Raw genomic sequence first — 20,910 nt, 5'->3', positions numbered from 1 at the left:
CACTCTAAGCACTGCACCACCGTGGCTCATATAGTCAGAAGTCCCTATGGTTCAGTAGAAAGGAGAAATTTCCTCCCAGTCATCATTCAATAAACTACAATTTCTTAAGATTGGAGAAATTAGATAAGACTCAGATGAGCAGAAATTAACACTGAGATAGACCAACAATAAAGAAGCAAACAATTTCCTAATCAAGGAACTACCAACTTAAGACAAACAGGCTAACAGTACATTACAACTCAATCAAGGAACCACCAAGGCCATTCCCACCAGCACTGACTATTTTATATACTAGGGCAAGGTACTAGTATATAAAATTCACTTCTTACTAGCACTGATGATGTGACCTAGTTTGATAATAGAATGTCTGCAAGAAGCTCAGTCAACCAAGCTCAGAGAGCACCAAGGACCCGTCACACTAGAAAGACTGCTAAAAAGAGGTGGAGGCTGTAAAATCTACTATTGCCATCAGTGCCACTGAAATCAGCAGCGTTTTGAAGTTTTTTATTTAAAGTGTTTGGTTTCCAATCAGATTTACTTCACATACTGTCTATCTAATTTCTTCTGTATGAAAAATGCCGTATATTTATATATGATGAATATAGCTAACTATTTTTAAGGATTAAGAGTTATATATATATACTTTTCTGTTTCAAAAATAGGAGCATTATTATCATATCTTTTGTTTAGTTTCAATGATACAATTATTGAATGATTGAACAACTTTTTAATGTCTGTTTAGATCTTAATCAATTTGTTTCTCAGTTGTACACTATATTGATTATTAAAAGAAATATTAAACAAAACCCCAAAAAGTCATTTTTGTTGTTCAGATTTTATTTTCAAAGTGATATTTTAACACTAATTCATTAAACATGTGATCTCTTTGTGTTCCTTATAGTAAAAATGATGTTACAAATCAATACTTAATTATATTGCTTTTATCTGATATAAGGATTCATAATAAACTAACTTTTTGAGTTAATGCTGAAATGTCAACAGATGCTGTTGGTATTCAGCTTTTGATAAACGTGGCTGAGTCAAATTTCAGTGTTTTATTCCAATATTTTAATTTGACCTTAGCTTAATATTATAGATAAATTAATTTAGACGTACGACTAAATTCTCATCTTCTTACGTTTTGAAGCTGCAATTCTGATGTACCAGCCAAACAATATCAAGTTGGATAAGGAAAAATTGTAGTACTATTTTTTTTCCCTAGAAATGCAAGTTATGAAAGTGAAGATAATGTGAAGGTATTAATATGGTAGATTAATCGATATTTTATGTGACTAATTTTTCAATTATGAATTGAAATTATGAAGTAATTAATCAGAAATAAGAATGTAGCATTCCTATTAATTTGACTTGAGCAGAAATTATTCTGGTCTCTTTTTCTCTTCTAATAGTCTTTTAATTTATCTCCTGCTAATTTGTGAAACAAAATGCTTACTGGAATATCACAAAGCAAAATAGGCAGAAAGTAAAGGACAATGGAAAATACTAGAAGAATTTTTATGGGTTTTCTTGTGTGTAACATCATTAGAATTTGTAGTGGAACAAAACTGTTGTTCTCATGTCATTCCTAATCTATGTTTGCTTTTAGTCCTGGGGTAAATTGTGGAGAAAGGACTGTAGTGTATACCAATAACAACGGACAAGTAAATTTGTATTTGTGTCTGTAGTAGCACAAACATTTTTAATATTAAATCTGCAGATAGGAGAAAAGGACATTGAGCAGATTTATTACTGTACATACATTTTTCATCAGTATTATGCAACAGTATATAATCCTAACTTGTCTCAACTATTAAGAAAGAGATCTGAACCACTGTCTTAGCTTTTGGAAGGGCCTCCAAGCAATAACTAGTTGCTACTGGTGTGGAACATATTTATGTTAAAGTAAAGGTGGTCCAGTTTTCTGCAAGACATTTCGACTGCTGTAATAAATCATTTATCATTCACATAGAACAAATCAAGTCCTTAAATATTACCTACTGTATCCTCTTTCATTCATTTTCCATATGGAAACAACAAATTGTCAAAGCTTCATCTCATGCATAGAAGTTTTCCAGATCTGTTGACAGATCTGTTAGCCATAAAGAGAGTAATCTGAATGGCACTTACACTATTTAGACTTACAGTACTCTTGCTTTTGCTTTATGGAATCCAGTTCAGCCTTTATGAAATATAAACGTATTATGATTCTAGAAGTAATTCTATATTGAATCATTCTCCATGCTCCTGAATATCCTTAAGACTTCCCTGAGTATTGAACTAAATTCTCCGTCTATCACTATTTGCATGTGAATTTGCCATCTGAGATACTGGTTAAAATTAAACTTTGGGTGGGTGGGTGGATTCAGTATGTTTTCCTTATCATATAGAGGAATTCAACACTTCCTTCGGGACAGTCATAGTAAATTATTTTTCTCTGAATGGTCTATCCATAAAGCATTAAAAGTAATTGATTTGGAGCAGGCATTTCAGAAGCAAAGCAATGTATTCTAGTGTTGATTTGTAAATTCAGAGACCTGCCTCCCAATTATAATTTAGGGATTATTTTTGTTTCAGCTCTTGAGATTCAGTGCCATACCATTTATGCTTGTAGAAAGTGATTTAATAATATGCTCTATTTAGATTGCCACTGCAGATGCTACAGTACACACTTTATTAATTGCTCATATGCTGTTGCATTGCCCATTACCTTAGCATTGGCGATCAGTTCAGTTATAGCTTCTTTTTGCCAAACATATGAGCTGGCCTGAATCTGACAGAATCTTACTAGCACTTTTTATTAGCAGATACCGTCTCTGAAATTTCTAAGGAAGTTGCTTAATTTTGTTCTGTTCCAATTGCAATTGGATGTCAATGGGTATGACCTTGTTTTAGCCTGGAGCACCTTACTGGACTACTTATTGCCTATTGTTCATTTGTATATTCTTATAAATACATTTGATTTGATTTTAACCAGTTCAATCCATCACATGTATTCATTTTCATAGCCTGCTTTATTAACCATCAAAACATACATTTTGTTTAATCCTTTAATATTGTCTTTGACCATAAATGTATCAATAAATAAAAACTGCAGGAAGCGTTCTGCTATTTACTCATAAACATAGATTGTAGTATCAGTGGTTTAATTAGAGAAAGTATGCGACAGAGAGAGCTGATTAAAGGGTAGGGAACCTTTTCTTGGCATCTCATTTTTTTATGACAATAGCAGTTTACCTTAGAAAACATATTGTACATTTTGTTAAAACAGTATCCTATCCCTATACCCTGAATATTGATCAAGAAATCTAGATTTATCAAAGGAAACACATGTCTGACTTTATGATTTCTTACTGTAATAATGCTCCCTATATCTCCCTCAATCACCAGCTCGTGGCTAAATTTACTACGGTCTTCAACTTACAATCACAATTGAGCCCAAAATTTCCATGGCTCAACAAAACAGTAGTTACGTGAGTTTTACCCCATTTTACAACCTTTCTTGAAACAGTTGTTAAGTGAATCACTGAAGATATTAAGTTAGTAACATGGTTGTTAGGTGAATCTGGCTTCCCCATGGCCTAGTGCAGGGGTGTCCAACCTTGGCAACTTTAAGACTTGTGGACTTCAACTCCCAGAGCTGGCTGAGGAACTCTGGGAGTTGAAGTCCACAAGTCTTAAAGTTGCCAAGGTTGGACACCCCTGGCCTAGTGCCTTAACACTACACCAGACTAGCTCCACAGCTGATCTAATACATCTTAATAAGCAGAGGTGTTGAAATAAATCCCCACATAAATGATCCCAACGCTTCCCCAGATTTCACTTCCATTTTCTGCTTCCTAGGACGAAAGATTGAAATTCTATCCTTAAAGTCAATAATAAAGTTAAAATATATATGCCAAAAGATAAAATATAGAAACCTAGTTTACTGATAGGTAATTGTAATTTATGCCCTAACATTTTCATAGGGCATTATTCAACTTGCTATAAATTTGTTTAAAATAATGGGATGGAATAAAAAAGTTGTACATTAATTTCATATCGTTCAGTTTTACTGTAATATTGAGAAATGACTTTTTCCATCGAATATATCGAAAGCATGTACAAGTCTTCCACAAAAAAAGCAGTTTTACATCTTTTAAAATTTGGCCCAACTATACTAGTCTAAAGACAACAAACCTTGGATTCCACATTTTACAAAGGAGCTGCCATGAGATATATTAATATCTTCTAATATTAAATTATTTAAGATTAAATAGTTTCTAATTAATATAAGTAATAATAAAGAAAAAATACACGTAAACACAAATGACAATGTGGTATCTTAGTTCCCTCCTAAGTGAAAGAAATCAAGATGAATAAATTATAACAATGATTAATCAAGTAAATAGAGATTAAAAATCTATGTTCCCAATTTGTCAGTCATCATGTATTGTGCAGAACAGCTCAATTCTCCTTATCATTAAAAACTGTTGAGGATGATAAGAGAAAGGATGACAATACTTAATATTCCATGAAGCAGTTGAGGGAAAGAATGAATATTCCATGAAGCAGTTGGGGGAAAGAAGAAAAGAGTTCTGCTGCTAAACCTGTTGAAATATACTGACACCCAACAAAGTGAAATGTGAAAGAAACAACGAGGGGGAAAGGAGAGAAAAGGAAGAACATATAGTTGTGATACAAGTAAAAAAGCAAGCGGAGCAAGCATAGGATTTATGTCTTTTAATTGTTCCTTATAAGCCAAGGTGATATAGATAAAACAGGCTAGCTTATTTAGAAATGGGAGATAAAGTTTAACTGCTGAAGACAAGTGAGCAACGAACAAAATAATATAACATGTTTAATCCTCCTTCAAAAAGGAATTCAGCAGGAATATAAGAAGCTAAGACATTTGTCTTCTTCCCCATAATATAAAATCAAAAGTATTTTGATTATGCCAGAACAAAGGCATACAGAATTCTAATAAAATATTTATGCAATATTTCTATGTTATTCAATTTCCTGAGTGTAGTGTGAGAAAGATAGGATATGTTATTTTTCCCATCTAGTCACATAAATGAATTGAGCTTTATTTTGTATATATTTCATTTTGTACAGGTGATCTTAGAAATCTCTCAATAAATGGCTGAGCCATTGATTATTTTCATTGATTATGAAAACAAGAAACTGGAATATAGTGGTCCTTAACTGTTAGTCTTTGTCAAAACCAGTTCTTTAACATTATGGCTTCCAAGGAAGGAAGGAAAGAGAAAGAGAGAGAGAGAGAGAAAGAAGGAAGGAAGGAAGGAAGGAAGGAAAGAGAGAGAGAGAGAGAGAGAGAGAAAGAAAGAAAAAAGAAAGAAAGAAAGAAAGAAAGAAAGAAAGAAAGAAAGAAAGAAAGAAAGAAAGAAAGAAGAAAGGAAAGAAAGAAAGAAAATCCTGATTTTTTTTTGCTTTTTCTTCATGTACATTAGCTGAACAAAAGAGAATCAAGAACATTATTTTATCCTGAATGGATCAGTTAACACTTTACTGTACACTTATGTTATGGACTCAGATGCTTCATTTCCTTCATGCGTAGATTTCCAGAAACCAAGTTATGCTATTCTTTTGTAATAAAAGAAACAAAAGATAATGTCGAACCTCAATGATTTAGGTTTGTTTTGTATTATTGTACACAGTTTCATGTATCCTACTTTATGCATTATAATTTCATGTTTCATTTACTATTGTACTATACTTTTATGTAGCATGCTTCAAATTCATATAGTTATCAGTACATTTACAAATGTACTACATGTACATGGTAGTATATTTCTATAAAAAAGATCTTTTTGAGTCTTTTGCTTCATTGAAAAAATATTGATAGTTGCTTATAGTCATGGTGGTCCAGTAGTTAGAATGCAGTATTTCAGATTAACTCTGCATTCCCTTGCCAGGAGCTGATCCTGACTGGTTTAAGGTTGACTCAGCCTTCCGTCCTTCCAAGGTCAGTAAAATGAAGACCCAGATTGTTGGGGGCAATGTGCCGACTCTGTAAACTGCTTAGAGAGGGCTCTAAAGCATTATGAAATGGTATATAATTCTAAGTACTTTACTATTGCTATTGTTATAAAAGATGGAGAGAAAAAAATAAGTGAAGCTTTTTTTTTGGTTTTTAACAGACAGCAATCAGCTGAAGACCTTGCAAGAGTACCTGCTAATTCTACAAGTAACATCTTAAATAGACTTCTTGTTAGTTATGATCCCAGGATAAGACCAAATTTCAAAGGTTGGGTAATGTATAACAATTATTTTAATTTGATTGATTTGCTATTCTAAATGTTTGCAGCAGCATAATTTACATTTTAATTATTTCTGAAAATTAACTGTTCATTGGTAGGTGAGAATTGATTAGATTCCAAACTACAATAAACAGAAAATAATAACAGGAAAAAAAACACAGAAAAAAATAAACCAGATGTCAGATTATGTATTTTAAATATAATTCAGAAAATTGAATTTTTTTAAAACAAATTAATTTAGCCATCAATCATTGTAAATTAATATAACATATACAAAAATATATCTGAATTGTAAGCTGAGCTAACCATTATTAGTCATCATCTAATATTGGGTCATATTATGTAACTAATAAATTGTTTATAATTGTATGGCCTTTTCTGAAATTTTATTCATAAACTAGAACTGGGGGTATATTCATTAAAAAATAGAATTAGCATTAATTTTTTACTTGCTCTGTGTTTTTAAATCTTTTATTTGAGAGTCAAAAATAAAAATGAAAGGTGAAAGAGAGAAAATAGAATAAAAATTCTTATGCATATATTTTAGGAATTCCAGTGGATGTAGCAGTGAATATTTTCATTAACAGTTTTGGATCAATACAAGAGACAACTATGGTGAGATTGAAGTTATTTATTTATTTATTTATTTATTTAGATAATCAATGTTTTCTTCATTAAACATAGTAGTACTTGCTGGGCAACAATGTTAGAAGAAAAAAGTATCAGAATAATTAAAATTAATGCAGTTAGAAATAGTCAACACTCAAAATAGTGTGGCGGATAAAAGTTTAGAGTCAAATGACTTATTAGCATTTTTAAAAGTTTGGATCAACATTAGTCAGGAACAAATGTTAAGGAAAGTAGGGAATGATCCCTCACCTTTGAATCCTCTATATTCATCATATCTGTATAAGAGGTTAAAATTTTCTTTTCTTCTAAGTGTTATTTAATTTTTTTAAAATTTCCTCTAAGGCTAACATAGCTTTATGGATTTATCTATAGCTATACTGAGAGGGGTCTGGGACCTTCAGGCTGCCACCCTTGGCCACACTGCCTCCAGTCTCCTACCTCAGCCCATTTACAGCCAACTTTCCTCCTCTACTGGCCCTCTCCCAGCTGTTCTCCCTGGCGTGTGCCCCTTGCCCTTTGGCCCGACCCATTTGCCGAGACACTGTTTGTCCTGGGCATTTCACTCTACGGGAACAAATAGCCGCCAGCCAATCGGGTGGCAGGAAGAAGCCATGGTGCTATGAGGGCAGCATGCAGTTGCTGATAGGTGATCACGGGGGGCTATAGGGTATGGAGAAAATGGCAGGTGAATGGCAGTAGTGTGCAGCTTTTGGTATGGGAGGGCACAATAGGCAAATAACAGTGCATGGGAAGGCACAACAGGAGAATGGTGGTACATGGGGGACGGGGGTGCATGGCTTCTGGCATGGGAGCCATGTGGCTTTTCTCATGGGCGTATGTGATTCTGGCATGGGAGGGGGGGGCATGGTAGGCCACTTACCCTTTGGTGTCAATCAGGCAGGATCGGGTGCGGGGTGGTGTGGGGCAGCAGGCCGGAATCCAGGAGCAGAGGCAGTGGAGGGGAGGGTAAAAAAAAACCCTATCAGCAATTGCAAGGTGCTTCCGCAGCACTATGGCTTCTGCCTGCCACCCGATTGGCTGGTGACTATTTGTCCTATGGAGCAAAAAATAGAATAGAATAAAATTATTTTATTGGCCAAGTGCGATTGGCCTCTCATGACTGTGGGGGATGCTGCAATAGTCATAAGTGTGAAAAATGGTCCTAAGTCACTTTTTTCAGTGCCATTGTAACTTTGAATGGTCACTCCACACAAGCAAAGTACCAGCAAAGGAAGGGAAAAAGACTCCAGAGAAGTTCCAGAGACAGGAAGTCTAGTCCTGCCAAGAATGTAATAAGGGTTAACGGAGAGGCAGTTTCTGTAAACAACACCAGAATGTTTCCTTCCTGCCTTCCTTACAGGATTAGGCCAGTAATTTCCTCTAACAACTGGTTCTCCGAACTGCTTAGAATGTTAACAACCGGTTCTAGCGAATAGGTACGAACCGGTGGAATCCCACCCCTGGGAAAGGGGCAGAGAGCCAGAGGCCCATTGGCCAGGGAGAATGGCTGGGGCAGGGCCAGCAGAGGAGGAAAGAAAGAGAGGCTGAGGCTTGAGGCAAAGGAGGCACAACCAAGGGTCTGTGCCTAAATGTCCCATTCTGACTGAGAGACTGTGATAGATGTCTTTCTATCTGGTGCTTTTAAGGTACCAGCTAACTCATCCTCACAACAGTTAACTTAGTCTCTATCAACATTCATTTGATCGGTAGTTTCTATGTCATTAGAACAGAGTCATGAGAACTCTGTTATTTAAACAAAGGCTTTTAAATTTTAATCACTAGTTGAATTTTCACCAAAATGCTTTTATGTTTTAATTCTTTTAATTTTCTCATTTAATGGATCTTCTAATACCAATACCAAATTATCTATAAAAGCTCCCAACTTACAGGTCTCTGTTTAAATTTATATACTCTTTATCCTTTCATCTTGCCTCATATCTCTATTCAAAATTTCAAGGAACAAAAGGAACAAACTAGTATCTCACAGGGTTGTGTTAAATCTCTGTTAACAATAATGTATGGTTTCTGTGAGGTACAAATCAATTTTACCCATTTTATAAATTGTCTTTAAAGTGAATATCTTCCAAAACTTTGAACAAAAAAAGGCCAATTTAAATTATCAATGGCTTTCTTCTCATCTAAAAATCAGAATAGAATAGAGCTGGAAGGGACCTTGGAAATCTTCTAGTCCAGACCCCTGCTCAAACAGGAGAGAACTTATACTATTTCACATAAGTGGTTGACTAGTCTCTTCTTAAAAACCTCCAGTGATGGAGTGCCCACAATTACTGAAGGCAAATTGGTTAATTGTCCTCACTGTTCGGAAGTTTCTCCATAATTCCAGGTTACTTGTCTCCTTGATTAGGTCCCACCCATTGTTTCTTGTCCTGGCCTCTAATGCTTTGTAGAATAATTTGACCCCCTCTTCTTTGTGGCAGCCCCTCAAATACAGGAATACTGCTATCACGTCCCCACCAAATCCTGCAACCAATATGTTTTAGTCTCCAGGCCTTTGATCATCTTAGTTGTTCTTCTCTAAACCTTTTCCAAGGTCTCAACATCTTTTTTGTCGTATGGTGACCAAAATTGGTTGCAGTATTCCAGATGTGGTCTTACTAGGGTTTTATAAAGTGGTACTAATACTTCACATGATCTTGATTCTGTGCCTCTGTTTATACAACCCAGGATTTTTATTAGCTTTTTTTGGCTGCTGCTGCATACTTGCTGACTCATGTTTAAGTGATCGTCCAGTAAGACTCCAAGATCCCTTTCACAGTTACTGTTTCTGAGCCAGGTTTTACCTAATCTGTAGTTTGGCTTTCATCTGGCTTGATTGTGCTTACTATACATTCACGGTATTATGGAACTTTCCCAGCACTTGCTTTTCTCCACATTAAAATTCATTTTGTTGGATAGGGCCCATTGTTCAAGTCTGTCAAGATCTTTTTGGATCCTGAGCTTGTCTTCTGGGGTGTTGGCTATTTCTGCTAGCTTAGTGTCATCTGCAAATTTGATGAGTTCCCCTTCAATCCCTCATCTAAGTCATTTATGAAATTATTGAAGAGTACTGGGCCTGAGATAGAGCCTTGTGGTACCCCACTACTTACTTCTATACCTTACTACCAATACTTTGGCCACCTAATGAGAAGGAAGGACTCACTGGAGAAGAGCCTAATGCTGGGAAAGAGTGAGGGCAATAGAAGAAGAAGGGGACGACAGAAAATGAGGTGGCTGGATGGAGTCACTGGAACAGTAGGCGTGAGCTTAAATGGACTCCAGAAGATGGTAGAGGACAGGAAGGCCTTGAGGAATGTTGTCCATGGGGTCGCGATAGGTCAGACATGACTTCAAGGTTAATATCAAAAACCATTAAGGACTACTTGTTGAATACTGTTTGTCAGCCAGCTACAAATCCATCTGGTGGTGAGGTTCCTATCCCACATTTTTCTAGCTTACCAAGAAGTAGGTTGAGGTTTACTTTGTTGAATGCCTTACTAAAATCTAAGTTGGTTTGGCACGATCTGTTTTTAACAAACTCATGCTGGCTACTAGTTAAAACTTTATTTGCTTCTAATTGTTCACAGATCTGTTTCTTGATTATCTTTTCCAGGATCTTTCCAGGTATTGATGTTAGAATGATTGGTCTGTAGTTTCCTGGGTCTGTTGTTTTTCCTTTCTTGAAGATGGGAACCACATCAGCCCTTTTACAGTCCTCGGGTAGTTCTCCAGTGCTCCAGGATCTTTGAAAGATATGGCACAATGGTTTTGAGATAACATCTGCCAGGTCCTTCAAAACTCTGGGGTATAATTTGTCAGATCTTGGTGATTTATATTTGTCAAGGTCAGATAGGTGTTCTCTTATCATTTTCTTGCTTATTTTAATTTTTATTTCTAGTTTGTCTTTTACAGTAGTTTTGTTGGTACGTTTGGCTATACTTTCTTTTTGCGTGAAGAATGATGCAAAGTTAAGCAGCTCTGCTTTCTCCCTAGTGCCTGTTACTTCCTTGCCATCTTCTCTCTTTAGTGGACCTACTGTTTCCTTGATATTTTTTTTCTTGTTATTTATATCTTGGAAGAAACTTTTTAAAATTATCTTTGACTTTCGTTGCAAATCTTTGTTCATTCTGAGACTTCGCTTTCCTAATTTCATCTTTTAATGTTCTGGCTATCTGCTGATAATCAGCCTTAGTTATGTGTCCCTCTTTCCCTTTTTGTACTTGTCAGAGAGATCTTTGTGCTGGTTTCTTCTTGAATTCCTTGTTCTTCTTTTTCAGTGGTATTGTGCTGGACTGAGCTTTTATTATCTCAGTTTTCAGAGTTTCCCACACTTCTTGAGTTAGTGCAATATTAGAACAGTATAACGGATATCTACTTTGTGTGTTAATGATACAGTATAGAGACAGGAACAGTATAACAGATATTTATATGTTAAATGACATTCATATTTTATCCTAACCTTGCCCATTTATTTGTTTGGGCCTCTAATAAGATTTCCAATTGATTCCCTGCAAGCTATGCTTAAAATTAAAACATGGCTTTAGAAATGCATTAACTAAAATTTTCTTGCAAGCACTGGGGCAGTGTAAGGCTGAGTCTAAAAGAGTGATGGGGCATAAAATTTAGCTATACAGATTGTTTGAATGAATTACTGAATGAATGAATAAAATAGACATATTATTTATTATTATTTCATATTATTTATTAAATTTGCTTGCCACCTATCTCACCATGAGGTGAATCCATATATAGATTATGAAAATGGTTTCTTGATTTAAGCTTTGCAAGTTTTCTAACATTTCTGTCAACTGAGTATACTATCCGCTTTAGATGTTAAGATATTGATTAAATAAATGTAACAAATATGCTTAATATATTTCAAACAGGATTACAGAGTTAACATCTTCTTAAGACAGAAATGGAATGATCCTCGACTTAAGTTGCCCACTGATTGGAAAGGATCTGATTCACTAACAGTGGATCCTACCATGTTTAAATGTTTGTGGAAGCCTGATCTGTTCTTTGCAAATGAAAAGAATGCTAACTTCCATGATGTCACTCAAGAAAATATTCTTCTATTTATATTCCGTGATGGAGATGTCCTAGTCAGCATGAGGTACTTTATATATTCTACTGATTATGAATAGTAGTAAGGAAACTCCATAACTGTAGATTTTTTTTGTTTTAAATAATTATATCATATGTAAACAAGGTGCTATACAATCAGAAAATTGGACTGCTTTATTGGAACTCAAGTTAGAGTACTAGTTCAAAAAGTGAGCTCTCTATTCAAAAAATAGAGTGATTATTCAAAAAGCTGAATAATCATCATGCCTCTTGCAAGCCACAAAATCAAAATGAAATGCAATATAATCGCTAGTTTAAGTGCATGAACATTTAATGTATGTACATGGTGTGACTGCTTCTTATTTCCTAGATAAGTATTTTTCTGTTATGTATTTATATATTTAATAAAACAGATCAAAGAATGAGAAAAAAAATGCAAAAAAAGAAAAGGAGTGCAAGTGTACTATTAAATATGACTTCTTGTGCTTATATACAGTATATGTTTTTAAATTACAAAATTTGTCTTCCTAACTTGTAGCCCATTTGAATTGCTTTCAAATTTCACTTTATATTTCCAGATTATCTGTTACTCTCTCATGCCCATTGGATTTAACTTTGTTTCCTATGGATACACAGCGTTGCAAAATGCAGTTGGAGAGCTGTATGTAAATTACATTTTACATATTTTACACAGGGGTGGGATTCACATTTCTTAACAATCAGTTCTATGGGCATGGCTTAATTTGTGGGTGTGACTAGCTGAGCGTGGCTTGGTGGTAATGTGACTGTGTGGGCACAACCAACTCAATGTCATTCACGTGAAGGGGTGCCTCGCCTGGCCCCTCTCCTCCCAGCCATTCGTCAACTTTATAGTTCTGTAAAAATGTTGTTCACCATTTTTTGACTTTATTATCTACGTACTATAGATGTACTTTCATGGACCACTGAAAGGAGGAAATGGCTCACATGCTTTGCCCAAGAGTGTGATAGACAACAGGCTTTTAAGGGGCTGCCAGAAAGAAAGGTGGGGGGAATGTATTTTCCAAAGCACCAGAAGGCAAACAAGAAGCAATGGATGGAAACTAAACAAAGAGAGAAACAACCTAAATAAGGAGAAAGAAACTTCCTGACAGTGAGAACAATTAACCAGTGGAACTACCTGTCTCCAGAAGTTCTGGGTGCTCAATCACTGGAAGTTTTTAAGAAAAGATTGAAGAACCGTTTCTCTGAAATAGTCTAGGGTTCCCCCCAAGGTCCCTTCTAAGTGTTATTCTGTTATTCTGACACCTTTCCCAGGACCTCTACTCACAATTTGGCTTCCTCGGTTTTCCTGCCTGAGCAGGGGGTTGGACTAGAAGACCTCCATAGTCCCTTTCAACTCTGTTAAACACGCCTGTATTTATGCTCTGGACTATTGACATGTAAACCCTGAAAAATACCTGGGCAAAAGAAAGGCAGTAAAATCACTCTAGGTGTAGGGATAGTGCAAAATATTAATATATGATAAATAATGGTACAATTAAAAATAATAGCACAGAGTTTTCTCTCTTTGCCCCCCCTTTCTTCCTATTTCTTTTTCTTTTTTTTCTTTCTTTTTTCTTTTTTTCTTTCTTTTTTTCTTTCTCTTTCTCTCCCTCCCTCCCTTCCTTCCTTCTTTCTCTTTCTCTCCCTTTCTTTCTTCATTTCTTTCTCCCTCTTCCTTCCTTCCTTTCTTTCTCTCTCCCTTCTTTCCTTTCTTTCTGTCTTTCTTTGTTTCTCTCCCTTCCTCTTTCTTTCTTGCTCTTCTCTTTCTTCTCTCTTTCTCTTTCCCTCTCTCATTCCCTCTTTTTCCCTCTCTTTTCTCTCTTTCCCTCTCTCTCTCTCTCTCTCTCTCTCTCTCTCCCCCCCGTATCTCTCTCTTTCTCTGTGTGTGTCTCTCTCTCTGCCCCTCTCCCTGTCTCCCCTTTCTCTGTCTCTGTCTCTCTCACACACAGAGAGAGGGTGAGATAGTGGAAGATAGGGAGGGGGAACGTTCTCTTTCTCCCCCTGGTGCTGCTGGATCTGACCAGGGGAACGCCTGGGTGTGCTGTGCTGCCGCCGCCTCCGAGCTGCCCAAGGAAATTTCCCACCACCGGCGCATTTGCAGGATGCATTGCCACCTCTCTCTCTCCCCCACCCCTTAGCCCCCAGTCATGAGAGGAGAAAAAGAAAAGAGCAGACATGCACATAGATTGCTTTCCTCCCATTGAATACTGATAGGGATATTTCAGTAATAATAATTTCGCCTCCCTTTGTAAAACAGCCACACAATTTATGAACTTCTCCCTGCTCTGTTTACCCCACCAATTCGACCTCCCAACTCTCTCCTTACAAAAAAGTGACCGATCCATTCATTCAGAGGAAAGGCTCTTTTCAAGGTGCGGAGAGGGAATAGAGGGAATCATTCCTGTTGGGCGCGGCCAAAGCCTGAAGATCCAAGAGGGACCCGGACTTCCCGCAGAGTCTCTGGCTGCCCCTCGCTCGCTCCCTCCAGCCTCCTCCGCCTCTGCTTGGAGCCTCCCCGCAACTCCGACGCCCAGCCCGGCGCTTCTTCCCTCCTTGCCCGGCTCGGCAGTTTTGCCGTCTCTGCCGCGTTGCCGTCGCCCAGCTCTACACCTCCCTTTGGGGCCTTGTGTTCCTCTCCCTCCACCAACTTTCAGCTCTTCCTTCGTTTCTGGGCAGCAACCCATCCAAGGCAAGCCTGGGACTCTCGGGGCGCCAGGAGCCTCGCTCCTCAAACGAGCAGCTTCGGAGACAGCGGCAGCAGAGCACACCGGGGCATTCCCCCAGTCAGATACAGCAGCACAAGGGGGAGAAAGAGAATGTTCCCTCTCCCTATCTTCCACCCCTCTCTGTGTTGTGTGTGTGTGTTTGTGTGTGTGTGTGTGTGTTGCGGTGGGCAACCCTCCTCCTCCTCCTCCTCTCATGACTGGTGCACATGTGTGGGGAAACACTCCTCAAACAAGCAGCCACTCGCCCCGCGCCCGGTTTTCCTTTGCTTTGACACTCATTTGAGGAGCATTTCCCCACAACCGCCAGTCATGAGAGGAGGAGGAGGAAGAGAAAGGTCGCCTGAAGGAACACTTCCACTGCATGGGTGCACACAAACACACACACATACAGAGGGGGAGAGAGAGAGGTGGCTGTGCGTCCTGGAAACGCGCCTGTGGTAGGGAATTTCCTTGCTTCGGAGGCAGCGGCAGCAGAGCGCATCGGGACATTCCCCTGGCCAGAACCATCAGCACCAGGGGGAGAAAGAGAACGTTCCCTGCTCTCCTGGCCAGTGCTGCCATGGCCTTGCAGTGGAGGGGGGTGGCAGCTAGCTAGCTTGGTCATGGTGAAACTAGCCAGGCAGGCCCAGGGACGGGGGGAGGGACAGCGCAGCGGCCTCGGCTGGCCCAGGAGTCGACTTGACCAGGACTTGCTTATAGGCTCATTCACCCAGGGAGATCAGGGCCACGGTGGAAAGCAGGCAGCAAAGGCGGGCCAGGGCAGGTTAGCAGTGGTGGGTGAGATGAGGAATAATGGGGCAGGAAGGGGCGGGGCCAGCCAGGGGCCCAATGTACCAGTTCTCCGAACTGCGCAGACTCATAACAACCGGTTCTATAGAGCCAGTCCGAACCAGTAGAATCCCACCCCTGATTTTAAATCTTTCTATCATCTAACTCTTATGCCTAACACTTGAATATTCACGTTCAATACAATGATAGACCTTCGGATCTTCCAATGGTTCATTCATCACTCCTGTAATTGACTTGACTCCACCTTGGTACCTCTTCTCTTTCCTCCCATTTTTCCCAGAATTATAGAACTCTCTACAGAGTAAACCTTTGTGCAATAGGTCTGAAATATGATAACTTCTGCCTGAAGGAGAATTCTGGGTTGATTCATTTGATCATACCTATAATTCCTTGGCTAGCATGTATTCTCAGGAGTACACGAAAGTATCAAATTCTGTTTCTATCCTGCTTCTTTAAAGCCCAACCTTTACTTTCAAAATGTGTCACATAATTGCCTGCACAATTATGATCTTAGATCGAGGCACATCTTGGCATTTGAAGGCTTTCATGGCTACTATATCAAATACTAGTTTGTAGCATATTCCTTAACTTAATTCAATGTTAACAGCACAATGACATTCCCATTTCAAGCAATTCTGAAGCTTGATTTGATCAACACAATCAAATACTTTTCTATAATCAATGAAAACATACTCACTTCCCTTTGGTATTCTTTATATGTCACACTATATATGTATACTGTATTAGCAGTAGTGTTTCATATTCCTTTGCCTTGATCCTAAGCATTATTTGTCAGTGTGTTAAATTAAGAATATTGTGCAATAATTTGCCCAGTATGTTCTTTGGTATTACTATGTGCAGTAGATTAACCTTTACCATTAAGTTGTCCGCTATGACAATCTCCATATTTGGTTAGAGCCTTGACTGATTCTTCTGTGCTTTCCATATTTATGGACAGACAATTCTTGACCTATAAGCATTCATTCAGGGACTGAAGTTATAGTGATGCTGGATTAATGGTAGTTACATTTGGTTCTTTCAGGACCTCCAAGGTCATGTGATTGCAATCTGTGCGCTTGACAAATGATTCTCCTTTACAATGCTGTAGTAGTGCCTATGGTCATGCGATCATCATTTTCAACCTACCTTGCTGGCTTCTCCAGAAAGGCAATGGGAAAGCCAGCAGAGAAGGTCAAAAGTTGCTGGTGTAAGTTTCTTCCACCCTTTGTCCCATCCATACAACTTTACTTAGTCCCTATGTTTGCACTCACACATGTCAGGCATTCACATACCCCTGCACACTCTTCCCTACCTGCATCCTAGTGGACTTTCCCTATAGCGTGCTATGTTCTTGCATGCATCACAACTTTATGCACCTTCCCCAACCTGTGTCATGCTCTCCTCACCTTCCCATATTCTTGCCACATCTTCACAACCAAACATCCTCACAGAATTTCTGTTGCTAAATAATATACAGTAGTTGTAAAACATGACCACATCATTTAGCAACAGCAATCCCTATTGCCATTATTAACCAATTCCTACAATCCATGAAGCAACTTTCTGTTGGTTTCCCACAACCAAGTCAGTGAGTAAAGCTGTCAGTGAGTAAAGCTAAGCAGTCATTAGAATAGAATTGAATTGAATTGAATTGAATTGAATTGAATTGAATTGAATTGAATTGAATTCTTTATTGGCCAAGTGCGATTGGACACACAAGGAATTTGTCTTGGTGCAAATTCTCTCAGTGTACATAAAAGAAAAGATACATTCGTCAAGAGTCAAGAATCATAAGGTACAACACTTGATGATAGTCTTAGGGTACAATAAGCAATCAAATCATACTAGGAAACAGTCAATATAAATCATAAGGATACAAGCGACAAAGTTACAGTCATACAGTCACAAGTGAGAGGAGTGATGAGAAGATTAACAGTAAGAGTAGTGCAGACTTTGTAATAGTTGGACAGTGTTGAGGGAATTATTTGTTTAGCAGAGTGATGGCTTTTGGGAAAAAACTGTTCTTGTGTCTAGTTGTTCTGGTGTGCAGTGCTCTATAGCATTGTTTTGAGGATAGGAGTTGAAACAGTTTATGTCAGGGATGTGAGGGGTCTGTAAATATTTTCACAGACCTCTTTTTGACTTGTGCAGTATAAAGGTCCTCAATTGAAGGCAGGTTGGTAGTAATTGTTTCTGCAGTCCTAATTATCTTCTGAAGTCTGGGTCTGTCCTGTTGGGTTGCAGACCCAAACCAGACAGTGATAGAGGTGCAGATGACAGACTCAATCATTCCTCTGTAGAACTGGATCAGCAGCTCCTTGGGCAGTTTGAGCTTTCTGAGTTGGTACAGAAAGAACATTCTTTGTTGTGCTTTTTTGATGACGTTTTTGATGTTAGGCATCCTGTTTAGGTCATGTGATATAGTAGAACCTAGAAATTTGAAGGTGTCTACTGTTGGTACTGTGTTGTCTAGTACTGTAAGAGGTGGTAGTATGGGAGGGTTTCTCCTAAAGTCTACCATCATTTGTATGGTTTTGAGTGTGTTCAGGTCCAGATTGTTCCAGTTATACCACAAGGCAGGTTGTACAACCTCCTGTCTGTATGCAGATTCGTTGTTGTCTTGAATGCAACCAATCAATGTTGTGTCATTAGGATTGGGAGATGTTCAGTATATAATTTTTTTTTATGTCTCTATGTGTATGTCTCTAAGAGCAGTGGCCTTCAAACTGTCTGGCACCAGGGTTTCAGAAGAAAAAATGTCTTCCACAAACCAGGGGGTGAAGGGGATGGTTTCGTATGCAACCTAGATCTTGTGTATGTGGAGATGAAGCTTCACTTTCTCTCTTGCTGCTTGCCCAGCCTGGTTCCTAACAGGCTTTGGACCAGTACTGGTCTGCGATCTGGGGTTTTGGGAGCCCTGCTATCCATATCTTTGTACATATACAAAATATGTATCCATTTATATGTGCTTGTTAACCAAATTAAAAAAAAATCTTCTACTAGTATAAATTCTAGTCAATTTTAGCCGAATATCCCAATTACTGCCATGAACTCTTCCTATTAAAATTTGATGTTTGTGTCTGTGTGTGCATGTCTTTAAATAGGCATACACAAATAATTAGTAAGCTGCCCTTCTGTATAGATAGATCTGGGTGTAAATCTACATTAAATTCTGTGTTTGATTTATGTTTGATTTATCTTTGAACAAAAAAACCTTCCTATAATAGCAGTAATGTAAATTGTACACAGGGCATGAATTTTTATAGACACTATTATTTCTTTAGAATATACATGTTCCTTTTAACCACTGAAACATTGAATACACTTAAATAAAACAAGTGCCTGGAAATAGCTAAATAAAAAGAAAATGCAGCAGCTAAGTAAAGTGTTTCTAATTGACAATATAACTTAAGGAAGATGCAAATTCAGTATCAAAGACTATCATAATTAGATATTTCCTTAGTGGAAGTATCTGAGTTTGCCAACTCCACATATTTTTTAGTCATTTGTCCCAGACTCAAGTTTATCAAAACCATAACTGAAGAGTCATTTGCTACTTCTGGTTTTCAATCATCACTTCTTTTCCTTCTTTCTCGAATTTACATCAGTCAAAGTGTTTAATATCAGTAGAAAATCTTAACTTGGGGAGAGTGGGTGGGCAGCCATAATGCTAGCTTATCCAAGACACAAATGCAATTATGTTTTAATGAGCATGGGGTCTGATTGGCATGATGCTGGCAGGGAAACATGTAAGAAAAAAAAAACTATTTAAGAAAGGAAAGTTGAGAAACACTTTTAAAATGAGAAATGTATTACTTTGGCATGTGGACCAAAAACTTATACTGCTTCAGATAATCTTCTCTCAGGTTCTTTAATACTCAGAACTTTCCAGAAGTGTATATGGAAACAATGAAAATCAGTAAAAATGCGCTTCAGTACTAATGAGATATGATCATTATAAAAAAAACACACTCTGTAATAAATTAACCTGCCAGATTCTTAGACATGGTAAAAGAAAACCATGCTTGTTTATAATTATTGCATTTATTACTTTTTAACCACATTAACATCTTTTTTTTTTTCTGTCCAAAACATGCAGTTGGTTACACTACTGATGATTTACGATTTATCTGGCAATCTGGTGATCCTGTTCAACTGGAGACAATTGCTTTACCCCAGTTTGATATTAAAAAAGAAGATATTGAATATGGCAACTGTACCAAATACTACAAAGGGACCGGTATATATTTTAATAAATTTATCTGTACAATCATTACATTAAATGATGATTTATTCATTTATCTTAACATGAAAGGAATAGGTTATTAAGTGCATAAACTGATTTTGTCTATTGTTGCTTTTGCAGTCATGCTTGATTCAGGAAATCTGATTTGTAATATTTGTTTTAAATTAAAAAAATGTTAGTTATAGATAATGCTTTGTTGTGTTCTGTACTAATAGGTCTTGATAGTTAATACCATTCCAGATTCATGACACATATAAATTACCATCCTCGTCAATATGGAGAGATAGGTTTGTAATAGAAATGTGCTGATTCACAGTCACAACAATATGTCATCAATTCATTAATCATAATAATTCAGTTAATGGCTTCAGCCTCTAGGGAAGAGCAGCAAAATGAAGAAATGATTAAATTGTTAATATTTAATGGAAAAATATTTTTGCCTACAAAGATTTATAAGAACACATAATGGAAGTAAAATCAATTCTTTGTAAACATAAAAATTATATGTTTTATTTATCTTATAATTTTTTTGGGGGGAAATGATTGATAGCACATGAATGTATAAAATTATTGTTTGCTAAGATCTTTTAGCTAACTCAACTCACTTTGTTTAATTGTAAATTTAACGATATATTTTAGCTTAATTAAATTATAAAGCAAATTTAATGCTGCAAAGCCAGAGATGCAGAGCATATACTGATAATTTAAAATATATAAAATATTTTTGAGTCTAATTTAATTCCTTGTAATAGAATGGATATGTCCATTTAGTTTTATTGGCAACAGTGCATTATTAATAATAATTAACTATTATGGTTAGACAAATGAAAACAAGGGCAGTGGCATCTATAACTACTGAACCACTACTAGTGCAAAGCAGGAAGCAGGAGCCGGTTAGGAAGACTTAGAGCACACATGGGAAAGAAGATCTGGAATCTCTAGACTTCTACTTTACAGCAGGGGTGTCTAACCTTGGTAACGTTAAGCCTGGAGGACTTCAACTCCCAGAATTCCCCAGCCAGCAAAGCTGGCTGGGGAATTCTGGGAGTTGAAGTCCTCCAGGCTTAACGTTACCAAGGTTGGACACCCCTGCTTTACAGCCTCAACAATTTAGTACAAGATACTCAACAACTTCATGTGAAATAGGAGTTAATTTTTTCCGGCAATTGAA

The 20,910-nt window shown here is 37.4% G+C and overlaps 1 protein-coding gene across 3 annotated transcripts in view; it reads left to right on the top strand.

Moving 5' to 3' along the window:
- GLRB (glycine receptor beta) overlaps window positions 1-20,910 on the top strand; it is a 42,314-nt gene that overhangs the window by 4,284 nt on the left and 17,120 nt on the right. For 2 of the 3 annotated variants that reach the window (XM_087963670.1, XM_087963669.1), the window contains exons 3-7: window positions 6,141-6,247; window positions 6,808-6,875; window positions 11,774-12,003; window positions 12,533-12,615; window positions 19,593-19,733. In XM_087963670.1, coding sequence (XP_087819796.1) covers window positions 6,141-6,247; window positions 6,808-6,875; window positions 11,774-12,003; window positions 12,533-12,615; window positions 19,593-19,733 — 629 coding nt within the window. Of the gene's footprint in view, window positions 1-6,140; window positions 6,253-6,807; window positions 6,876-11,773; window positions 12,004-12,532; window positions 12,616-19,592; window positions 19,734-20,910 lie in introns of all 3 variants that reach the window. The other variant, XM_087963671.1, reaches the window with a different exon arrangement.

Source organism: Notechis scutatus, chromosome 4, assembly GCF_049901735.1.
Source record: "Notechis scutatus isolate UNSWTSFEM ecotype Mainland chromosome 4, rNotScu1.2, whole genome shotgun sequence".
Taxonomy (NCBI): domain Eukaryota; kingdom Metazoa; phylum Chordata; class Lepidosauria; order Squamata; family Elapidae; genus Notechis; species Notechis scutatus.
The sequence above is the reverse complement of the archived record's forward strand: the minus strand, read 5'-3'. Positions and strand labels throughout refer to the sequence as shown.